Source organism: Carassius carassius, chromosome 16 (genome assembly GCF_963082965.1).
Source record: "Carassius carassius chromosome 16, fCarCar2.1, whole genome shotgun sequence".
Classification (NCBI taxonomy): domain Eukaryota; kingdom Metazoa; phylum Chordata; class Actinopteri; order Cypriniformes; family Cyprinidae; genus Carassius; species Carassius carassius.
In genome coordinates this window covers 21,350,788-21,362,571 of record NC_081770.1, presented here as the reverse complement: position 1 = coordinate 21,362,571, position 11,784 = coordinate 21,350,788, and the positions used below count along the sequence as shown (strand labels likewise).

The 11,784-nt window shown below is 39.6% G+C and overlaps 1 protein-coding gene across 1 annotated transcript; it reads left to right on the top strand.

Annotated features, from left to right (window-relative positions):
* Positions 1 to 36: 36 nt before the first annotated feature.
* map2k2a (mitogen-activated protein kinase kinase 2a) lies at positions 37 to 11,501 on the top strand. Its single transcript, XM_059569536.1, has 11 exons — positions 37 to 615; positions 692 to 902; positions 975 to 1,121; positions 1,197 to 1,274; positions 2,747 to 2,798; positions 3,756 to 3,880; positions 4,076 to 4,289; positions 4,407 to 4,471; positions 4,602 to 4,663; positions 8,279 to 8,324; positions 10,168 to 11,501. The coding sequence occupies exons 1-11, from the start codon at positions 533 to 535 to the stop codon at positions 10,276 to 10,278; spliced, it is 1,194 nt and encodes a 397-aa protein (XP_059425519.1). The 5' UTR covers positions 37 to 532; the 3' UTR covers positions 10,279 to 11,501.
* The last annotated feature ends 283 nt before the right edge of the window (positions 11,502 to 11,784 follow it).

Here is an 11,784-nt window from a genome sequence, read left to right as displayed (position 1 = left end):
AGCTCGCGATAAATCGAGCGTTTCTGAGAACGAAAGTTCTCGCGAGAGCTTGGGAACGCTTCCTCTTGGTTGGATAGCGGCTTCCTGGCCGGACTTTTTTTTCTCTTCCCCTCCTCTTTTTTTGTCTTGTGGGATATTTCAACTTGTGTTTTTGCGGGTCCTCTGGGGCCAGACAGTTTCAGACAGCATTTCGCGGTGGGTCCCGTGGCTGCGAACGACAGGCCTGACTTGTCTTTAGCCGCGCTCTCGAGTCAGAGGCCGCCTCGAAGAGACACTCCAGCAATGAACGCACTGAAATAAACCGCTTTTCTTTGCTATTCTGCGCCTATGGCACTGGCTCTTTCCACTTGACACCTAACTATTATTCGGTACGGCTTCTGGAGGCATGAAAGGTTGTTGAAATCAGTGGCTTACGAATCGCAGAAACTTCTACAGACACAACTGATAAGGGTTGGTGTAGCAATTGTGAAGGATTGAATGTCAGCAGAGTCCACCTGCTTGAAAATATCTTTGAAATAGATAACAGGCAACTATGGCACCAAAAAGAAGACCGGTCCCCTTGATTATAACCCCTACAGGAGAAGGGCAGTCAACCAACATAGATGCAGCGTCCGAGTAAGTATATAGTTTGTCATATCTGACACTTTTTGGTTTGCTTTCCTGCATACATACTGTTTTTTTCTCTGTTCAGGGCCAACCTGGAGGCCTTGCAGAGGAAGTTAGGGGAGCTGGACTTGGATGAACAGCAGAAGAAGAGGCTTGAGGCTTTCCTCACCCAGAAAGCCAAAGTGGGCGAGCTCAAAGACGAAGATTTTGACCCCATATGTGAACTTGGCGCAGGTAACGGTGGGGTGGTTCACAAAGTCCGTCACAAACCCTCAAGACTGGTCATGGCCAGGAAGGTAAGCGATCAACAGACTCATGCACATGCACCTGCACCTGTTCAGAGGCTGATCTTTCTGTGTTTTCTTCAGCTTATTCATCTGGAAATCAAACCGGCCATCAGGAACCAGATCATACGAGAGCTGCAGGTCCTGCATGAGTGTAATTCGCCATACATTGTTGGGTTTTACGGTGCCTTTTACAGCGATGGAGAAATCAGCATCTGCATGGAGCACATGGTTGGACAAGTGTTGTTGTTTAGTATGAGCTCATAGCAGAAGTGTTACAGGACACTGACATGTATTTGTCCGCAGGATGGAGGGTCTTTGGATCAAGTGCTGAAGGAAGCCAGGAGAATCCCTGAAGAGATTTTGGGCAAAGTTAGCATAGCCGTAAGTATTACCAGTCTCTTTTGCTGTATCAGTGTCAAATAATGCTTTTTTAGATGTTGATGACAAATGGACCATATTGATTGTTGAAGGTTGTGATGTGTGTTGACACTCAAATTTGTTCAAACACTCATTTGTTCAAAGTGTGATTGAGGTGTGCATTTAATCATTAGATATGTTCTCCAAATTTGCTGCTTTGAAGAGAATTTCTGGTACAATTACTGTTCAAATCAAATCTGATGTGAACAATATTCTTATGCATGATCCCTTATTTCCAGATTTGTTGAATATTTGTTAGTTACTCTTCACCAATTTTACTATAAAGTTATTTCATAAGACCAACTAGTCATTCACACTAGTTTGTGTACTATCTCTAATACTATCACCCAGCCATATTGACTCTAATTGTTAGATTTCTAAAGTATTTTTTTTATTATTTTTATTATATAAAAAAATAATTTATGCCATATTTTGTTCTGTCAGTCTATATTAGATATTTTGCCTGATTTTTCTATATTTAATTGTGCATGTTTTTTCCCCCCATATTTTTATATTTATCTTTGCCATCTTCTGTGGCTCATTAAGAATGAATTATAAAAAAAATTGTAACACTGTTACCTATAATATTTTTTCATACTGTATATTACAATGTTGTGATGCCTAATTCATTTTAAGCATTTAAAATGATTTTTTTTGTGTGTGTTTTGTCTCACTTAAATAGGATTGTATTTTAATACCGTCCATTTATTGGTTATCAGCCATGATATGGAAATACCTACCATCTTATCAGTATCAGGGAGAATTTTAATATTGGCGAGTCCCTAGAATATAGTTTAACTCTACCAACTTCTTGTTTTTAGCGTCTGGTTAATTACAATAATTGTGTTGTATAATATTTGTAATACTTAATGTGAAGAAATCGTGCATGTACATGGGAAATGCACATGTAAAAAGATTGGGTTATTGTGAAACAGTTGTAGGAATGAAAAGAGGGCAACCTGCTTTTCTTCTTGTCTAAAAGCAGAATCAAAAAAACAAGGTACATAACATCCATCGTAACATGTCTGGCACTAGTACGCACAAACCGCAATATAATAAAGCTGTGACCACACCCACAGATGTGCAAACTACCTTTCAAGTCAGAGTCACCAAATCATGCACATTTTTCAACACCCATTTAGCCTTATTCTTCCAAATGGATAGGATTAAACTTCTCTTTCACATCTGATCAAGACGAAACTCAAACACTTCAACACAAAGTCCAAACAAAGGTTTAGCGATCTGTTTATGTGTGTGTCCATACTGTTTATTGCACATGTGAGCGAATGCATCTCAGCTCTCAGTGATCACAAAGCAGAAGTCGTTTTGTAAAGACCAGACTATGTAACATGTTCTGTAAATTTAGGAAGTTAGATACCACATTGAACGTTGAGCGAGAAACCCTGTTGATGACATCTATAATTCTCTTTCCACAGGTACTCCGAGGTCTGGCATATCTTCGGGAGAAACACCAAATAATGCACAGAGGTACACACAGAGCAGCATTCCAAACTAATATCTTAGAAAATGTACGTGTGCATACACGCGCTGGATGGCAGCAGGAAGTAGCCCCCTAATGCAGCTATTGAAATTGCATAAGACGCTTCAAAATGATTATTATAGAGAGATTATGCCTCACTTTTTCAAAAGTATTGACTGAAATTCTAACCAGAGACCTTTATACAACCTGAGATTATATGGAGCAAAGATATTGCAAAAGTTGGTATTATTCCAATGCTAAACGTCAGTCTTCTACAATTAAACGTAAAATAAAAAAACTACATTGACTTTTTTAAATGTATTTTTATAAGTTGATAACCATATAAATAGCTTAATTGTCTCCAAGTGTGGCACAACCAATATTTGAGCAATAACACTATGTCTGTAGATGCAAAGCATCAGATTCTCTGTCAGGCTGTATGAGGGTCTGAAGGAGCCACACTGGGTTTAATGGGTTACACTGTGAAGGCGCAGGCCTATAGTTGTGCTGTTGTGGCAGGGACTGCTTGCCTGCTTGCGAGGAGCTGTCGAGGAGCCCAGCCGGTAATTACAGCCTCTCGGATGTGATTACATGGCAGCCGCACCCTGCAACCCCCTCCCTTCTTTTTCCTCTCCCACTCTCACCCCTCTGTCCACTCCCAGTGGGTGTTAGGGCTGAAGGAGGACCCGTCGTGTGTGGAATCGTTGCATGTCTGCACTGTTATTTGCTCCTCTTGCCCTGTGTTTAAGATGAGGGAGGTGGAAAGTGGCTTGCATGTCTGTCCTTTCTGCTGCGACGGTGTTGTCGGAGCTAGCTTTGCAGTATGTAGAGCATCTTGCGAAATGTTTTTGCTGGGCGTGCTGGAGAAAGGGCGTTCGAACGGGGATGAAAAGCCAGGTGGTGCCGCTGGGATTTGGACCCCGGCCCTCCATCTTACATGGTCTCTCTCTCTCTGGTCTCTACAGACGTTAAGCCCTCCAACATTCTGGTGAACTCGCGTGGCGAGATCAAACTGTGCGACTTTGGCGTGAGTGGCCAGCTCATCGACTCCATGGCCAACTCCTTCGTTGGAACACGGTCGTACATGTCGGTGAGTCACCCGCCCACTTCCCTCCCCAACCCCCAGTCCTTCTTGTTCCAAGCACTGTGCTGGTGCCCAGGATTCTTCCGTGTGGAGAGGAGGAAGTCGCTGCCAGGTTTTAGCCCACTCCTCTTGGCCACCTGCAGGGTACTGCGCCCCACCCTTGTAGAGCTCTGACTTGCTCTCTGCTCTCTGCCTTGACAGCCGGAGAGACTCCAGGGCACACACTATTCAGTTCAGTCGGATGTGTGGAGCATGGGCCTATCACTGGTTGAGCTGGCTATTGGACGCTTCCCCATCCCCCCTCCCGATGCCAAGGAACTGGAGGCCATATTTGGCCGGCCAGTGCTGGACACAGGTGGGGCAGAAGGTCACAGCATGTCCCCAAGACCAAGGCCTCCAGGACGACCGGGTAGCGGTAAGACCTTTTTTAATTTCCCAAAACATTGGCAGTGGTTTTATGCACATTCGATCTTCTCCAAATTCTGCAAAATATGCGTGTTTTAGTTGAGCCTTGCGAATTGTTTTCCCTCAGGACATGGAATGGACAGCAGGCCAGCCATGGCTATATTTGAGTTACTGGACTACATTGTCAATGAGGTCAGAGAATTTGCTTAGCGTGCAACTTACTTCCTTTGTGCTTATTTTTGACTTTTATAGTATTTTTATGTAGCGGTTTCACTTTAACATCACCCCTTTTTCTGCTCTCCACCTGTCTCTACATCTGCAGCCACCACCCAAGCTGCCCCATGGCGTCTTCACCACTGACTTTGAGGATTTTGTGAAGAAATGGTGAGCTCCTGTGTGTTATTGCTGGTGTTTTTAGTACTTTACAAACCTGCAAAATCTTCAAAATGATATCTGAGCTAAATTTGGACCTCGATAAAAGGGGCGTAGTACAGGGATATCCATTCCAGCTTCTGCAGGCCCAAACACACATGCCTGGATGTTTCTAGTAATTCTGACGACCTCAATTAGCTGCTTCAGGTGTGTTTAATTAGGATTGGTGCTAAACCTTGCAAGATAGTGGACCTCCAGGAGCAACTGATCTAGATAATGTAATTGTCTTAGATTTTTCCGGTATTTGCACACACTTATCTGAATACAGTTGGCCCCCCAGTGTTGTGCACTTGCTCCAAAAAAAGGTGTGACATTCAGTGTCTGTTAAGATCTCCAAAAATGTGTGTACTGGGACTGGCAGATTAAGCCTAAGCAAGGTAGAAAGAAAATGTGTGTGTGTGTATATATATATATATGTGTATATACAGTACAGACCAAAAGTTTGGACACACCTTCTCATTCAAAGAGTTTTCTTTATTTTCATGACTATGAAAATTGTAGATTCACACTGAATGCATCAAAACTATGAATTAACACGTGCAATTATATACATAACAAAAAAGTGTGAAACAACTGAAAATATGTCATATTGTAGGTTCTTCAAAGTAGCCACCTTTTGCTTTGATTACTGCTTTGCACACTCTTGGCATTCTCTTGATGAGCTTCAAGAGGTAGTCACCTGAAATGGTCTTCCAACAGTCTTGAAGGAGTTCCCCGAGAGATGCTTAGCACTTGTTGGCCCTTTTGCCTTCTGTCTGCGGTCCAGCTCACCCCTAAACCATCTCGATTGGGTTCAGGTCCGGTGACTGTGGAGGCCAGGTCATCTGGCGCAGCACCCCATCACTCTCCTTCTTGGTCAAATAGCCCTTGATGCCTTCAGTGTGACTCTACAATTTTCATAGTCATGAAAATAAAGAAAACTCTTTGAATGAGAAGGTGTGTCCAAACTTTTGGTTTGTACTGTATATATATATATATATATATATATATATATATATATATACACATACACATATAAGGGGTGGCACGGTTCGCTGAAAAAAACCCAAACCGTTCAGTTCACCACACACTGTTCGGCATGCGCTGGGACCGCGGTTCAACTTAAATCTGACAAAGCATCTGTAAATATGGTTTGCTATAAATAACACATAAAACAAACAGGGTTCAGCTAATATATGTTTCTGTTGATGCATGCGCATTCTGGATTCCCATACATTACAATAACAGCGATGAGGGGGAAAAAAAAACCCTGGCCAAATCATTCACTCTTGATCAATGTGAATGCTGCATGCTGGAATATGAGCAGTCATTCATTCCGTCATCCGGGTGCTGATAGCGCGCGCACAGATGAGATCTGAACAGCACACATCGATATGTTTAAACTTTGTGCATGCGCTCATCCGAACTTCCGGAGCGCGCTAAGGCGCGCCTCAGAACACGTGCAAATATTAAGATCTCTCTCTGCTCTCTCTCTCTGTTTAAATGTACAAATTCAGACAAAAAATATGTGAAAATGCCCATCTTGGTAAGTATCCTAGAGCAGACATAGCCGGCTGAACGTAGGCCTACTGTATCAGTGCATTCTCTTAAAGTGACAGTCTTTATATTAATCGAACAGCAACAACAAAGAAATCACTCACTGCTCTTGATTTAAAAGCTTTTTTAACTTAAAGTATAATCTTTAATTTATACAGTCCAACATGCAATGCTGTTTTACATTTGATTACTTTTCAATTTCTGTACCTAAAAACTTAAAGGGTTAGTTCACTCAGATAGCAAAATTATGTCATTAATAACTTACCCTCGTGTTGTTCCAAACCCGTGAGACCTCCGTTTATCTTTGGAACACCGTTTAAGATATTTTAGATTTAGGCCCTATCCACACGGACACGGGTATTTTTATAACCGTGACTTTTTTTACGCGGCTCGGCCTTTCGTCCACATGAAAACGCAGTTTCAGGGCACCGAAACCGAACATTTTTGAAAACCACGGCCAGGGTGAGCATTTTCAGAAACGCCGGTTGCAGTGTTGTCGTGTGGACAGTATAACCGGGGTTTTTGCCTTGCGACATCAGAGTGTGCGCCGTTATCCGCTGTGTTTGACGTCAGATGGTGTGCTGCTGACTGCTTCTGATTGGCCAAGGAGACTTTACGATTTGTAAATTCACGTTTTTGCGTTTTCATGTGGACGGGATTTTTTTTTTAAACGCAGGAGGAAAAACTCCGGTTATAAAAATACCCGTGTTCGTGTGGACTAGGCCTTAGTCCGAGAGCTCTCAGTCCCTCCATTGAAGCTGTGTGTACGGTATACTGTCCATGTCCAGAAAGGTAAGAAAAACATCATCAAAGTAGTCCATGTGACATCAGAGGGTCAGTTAGAATTTTTTGAAGCATCGAAAATACATTTTGGTCCAAAAATAGCAAAAACTATGACTTTATTCAGCATTGTCTTCTCTTCCGTGTCAGTTGTGAGAGAGAGTTAAAATCAAAGCAGCTGGATATCCGGTTCGCGAACGAATCATTCAGTTCACCAAATCGAACTGAATCGTTTTAAACGGTTAGCGTCTCCAATACGCATTAATCCACAAATAACTTAAGCTGTTAACTTTTTTAATGTGGCTGACACTCCCTCTGAGTTCAAACAAACCAATATCCCGGAGTAATTCATTTACTCAAACAGTACACTGACTGAACTGCTGTGAAGAGAGAACTGAAGATGAACACAGAGCCACCGATTTGGTTCAAATCTTTGAACCAGATTTGGTGAACTGGTTCAAAAAGATCCGGTTACATCGAATGATTCGTTCGCGAACCGGATATGACAAACTGCTTTGTTTTGAACTCTCTCTCACAACTGACACGGAAGAGAAGACAATGCTGAATAAAGTCGTAGTTTTTGCTATTTTTGGACCAAAATGTATTTTCAATGCTTCAAAATATTCTAACTGACCCCGTTGATGTCACATGGACTACTTTGATGATGTTTTTCTCACCTTTCTGGACATGGACAGTAGACCGTACACACAGCTTCAATGGAGGGAATGAGAGCTCTCGGACTAAATCTAAAATATCTTAAACTGTGTTCCGAAGATAAACGGAGGTCTCACGGGTTTGGAACGACATGAGGGTGAGTTATTAATGACATAATTTTGCTATCTGGGTGAACTAACCCTTTAAGCTAGACCTACCTAAACAAAAAAAATGAAAATCACTGTTTATTGTTTGTATCTTTACTCTATTGTATTTATTTGTGCTGTTCCTTGTAGTTGGATATACTATTCTTATTCTTTTTTTTTATTAGAAAGTATAGCTTTTCCATAAACATAGCACATACCGAACCATACCGAAAACCGTGACTCTTAAACCGTGAAACAAACCGAACTGTGAAAAAGTTGAACCGTGCCACCCCTAATATATATATATATACACACACAAACACACACACATACATACTTGCGGTCCTGTCCTGTCCAATGCAATGCCTCCCTCTAGATTTCTGGGCTAATGTTTTATTAAATTTTGAATTTTATTTTGTCTTCCTGATGTTTTTTTTTCTGTTTTCCACAGCCTCATGAAGAACCCTGCTGACAGAGCTGACTTGAAGATGCTAATGGTATGTAAAATCCCCTGTATAGTTACAATTATATTAAATGAAAATTTTAGTTATGACATCTAGTGCAGTGTTTCCCAACCACTGTGCTGCGTGGAAAATAATCAAAAACGTCCATATCTCTATTATATTATGTTATTATTATTTTAAATCAGTACTATTGATCATCGTTGTTTGTTTGTGGGTTTTACAACTATTTAACCAATGAAAAGCATTCAAAAGAGCTTGTGACTAAACCTCGTACTGCCATTGGATCCTCAAATTGTCAGTCAAACCTCATAACCCCACCCTGCATACATTCAGAATGAAGATGTCTACTTTGCAATGCAAGGGAAAATAAAGAACTGATGTTTGAATACGTGCAGCATTTCCTTTACTCAAGAGTCATTGTCTATAAAGGCTAATGCTTTTGTGTGTTTAAAAAGCAGAAAAGAGTATTCGCATTTGCTGTCTAGTTATAGACAATATACTTTTGTAGGTTTGAAATATCCTGTGCATAGTGGTTCATCTTTTATATCGTAAGATTTTGGCCAAATGTATTAAACAACAAGGGAAACTTAGTGCCCATATACAGTAGCTACAACAAACTTTATAATCGGCAAACTGATGAAAACGTGATTATTAAATTACTGCCTTAGATGCAGCAGTTTTAATGGACAAAACTGATCTCTGTCATTCAGTCATCAAAAACTTAACTCCATTTGATTATGATTTTCAGAAATTAAGTGCAAGTGTCTGATAATTATATATATAAAAAAACAACTCTGACGCAATGTTTAATTTTAATTTTGAAAAAATGAAAATAAGCATTTTATTTTTATTTTTTTAATGCTTGGTGTGCCGTGTTTTTTTTTTTTTTTTTTTTTTAATTTTTTAGAACTGTGTCGCTGCAGAAAACGGTTGGGAAACACTGATCTAGTGGAATAAAGTGGTAGGACTTAAAAAGATAGTTCACCTGAAAATGAAAATTCTGTAATTGATTACTCACCCTCATGCCATGTCAAACTCGTAAGATCTTCTTTTATCTTCAGAACACAAATGAAGATATTTTTGATGAAATCTGAGAGCTTTCTGACCCTTCATAGCAACACAGTTGACGCGTTCAAGGCCCAGAAAGACAGTAAGAACATCGTTAAAATAGTCAATGTCACATCATTGGTTCAACCCTAATTTTATGAAGCTACGAGAATACGTTTTGTGCACAAGCATGAGTAGTGGTACTCTCATGAACACATTGTGGAGACTGACACATAAGAGAAAAATTGTACACAGACATTATTCTCATAGCTTCAAAACATCACGGTTGAACCTCTGATGTCACTTGGACTGTTTTAACAATGTCCTTACTACTTTCCTGGGCTTTGAACGTGGTAATTACATTGTTGTATATGTAGGGTCAGAAAGCTCTCGGATTTCATCAGAAATATTTTCGTTTGTGTTCTGAAGAAGAACAATGCTTTTACAGGTTTGGAACGACATGAAGGGATTAGTTAATTGCATAATTTAATTTTGGGTGAACTATCCCTTTAAAGAGTGTGAGCTTTTTGTAGTAACAACACATCCAGTGTTCCAGTTTTTGGCCATGTTAGTACAGCAAATAGCTCTAGTTACAACTTGATTTTGAAATGTTTTCCCCATCGCACTGACAGTGCATAGTACTGACAGAAGATATTCCTAGCAGGAATACCATGATGCATTGTAGAATATAATAAATTACAGAAATAATACTTATAGGGGTAAATTGATGTATACGTACTGAGAATCAAGGTAGGATTTATTGAAAATATAATTAATGATGTTTAATTAAAAATAAGTAATAATACAATTAATTGATATTCATTTGCAGGGCCACACGTTCATCAAGCGGGCCGAGGTTGAGGAGGTGGATTTTGCTGGATGGATGTGTAAAATCATGGGCCTTCACCAGCCCAGCACACCCACTCATAGTGCTGAATGAACGCTGGCTCACAGCGTAGCCACCCATGCCATCCTCATCCTCCACTCTACTTCTCTCCTTTTTGCTCTCACAGGCCTGTGTGGTTGTAAGCCTCCGACACACCGCTGTGCGCTGTTTTGCCGTTTTCTGCTTGCTCTTCTCTTCCACCGCGGTGCGTTCTGGGGCATTGTTTTATAAGAGCTTCTGGTGTTGGAACACAGTCATTTGAATGAATTTGGAGATAAGAGTCACTTAAGTGGAGTGGCTGTATTTTTAACAACCACATTATTCAAGAATGTCAAAATTGGTAAAGATCAGCTAGGTTTTGTTTGTATAACAACTATTTCATTAGTTTCATGATGTTTTTGTTTACTTTTCATGGTTGGTTTATTAATTCATCATTGTTTTTTGTTTTTGTTTTGCTAAAGCGCTATTCTTTGGCAGTTAGTGTTACACTGTTAAAATGGATAGCTTGGTTCAAAGGCAAACATTTAATTGAGAATCAACTGCCGTTTGCATCAAAAAAAAATGGTGGAATGGTGTTCTTAAATCTTGCTTAATTTTTCAACTTGAAATCATCTTCAGAAGGGTATATTTGGGAAGGATTATTGTTTAGAACTTATGCTTCAGTGTACTTTTTATTTTTCAATGAAACCTAAAATTTCTTGCTTTTGATTTCAAGTTTGGAATACAACCAGGGTTGCATCTATCTTTACAGTGCTTTTACAATAGGCCCGATGAATTTAAACACATCAAAGTTATTTCAACCAGGACCACAACAGGTACACTCATAGTCTGGTCTTCAGTGGTATATAAAGTGCAAAGTAACGTCTCAGGCCACCATGTACAGTGCTATGCAGATCATATTAACCTCAGCAGATATTGCTGTATTAGTAGGTCTTATAAATACACGGGTGTTACAGATGGGCATTGTGAAGTGTGGCTAAAGCCCACTTGTTCTAAAGAGCTTTTTTTTTCTTTCTCTAGTAATTTTCAGTAACATTAAAACTGTATTACACACTGGCATTCAGCTCCGATCAAGTGAATGCATCGCCACACGTGTAGAAAATATATGTACAGTACAAATGGTACTGTTTTCAGTCTTAAAATAGCATTTTATTTTATTATAATTTTTTTTGGGGGGGGGACTAGTCTAGTGAAGAGGATATAAGTCATTTTATTACCATATGGAATGTGTTGAATACAGTTCTAATATAAAAATAAAACTTATTTGTGAACGATTATTTGGCTGTAGTTGTTGTCAGTCTCAATGTCCTGGAAGATGTTTAATGATTTTATTTCAGTGTACTATAATGTAAATTGTTAATAAGAGTGACTATTTCATTACATAATTTGAAATATAAGGCATATATTAGAAATATAGATATCTAAAAAAAAACATGTGATTAGCATTATAGCTGTTCCTTTCTGGTATATTTATGTATGTCTGTGATAACAAGCAGTACCGGAAAATGCGTATTATAAAATGGTTTATTAATGATGTATAATGTATTATAACTTTTTTTT

Bases quoted from the DNA above. Each gene is read 5' to 3' on its own strand.
- map2k2a (XM_059569536.1), top strand. From the start codon at position 533: ATGGCACCAAAAAGAAGACCGGTCCCCTTGATTATAACCCCTACAGGA. The intron at 903-974 runs GTAAGCGATCAA...TGTTTTCTTCAG, and splicing joins GACTGGTCATGGCCAGGAAG to CTTATTCATCTGGAAATCAA. The intron at 8,325-10,167 runs GTATGTAAAATC...ATTCATTTGCAG, and splicing joins CTGACTTGAAGATGCTAATG to GGCCACACGTTCATCAAGCG.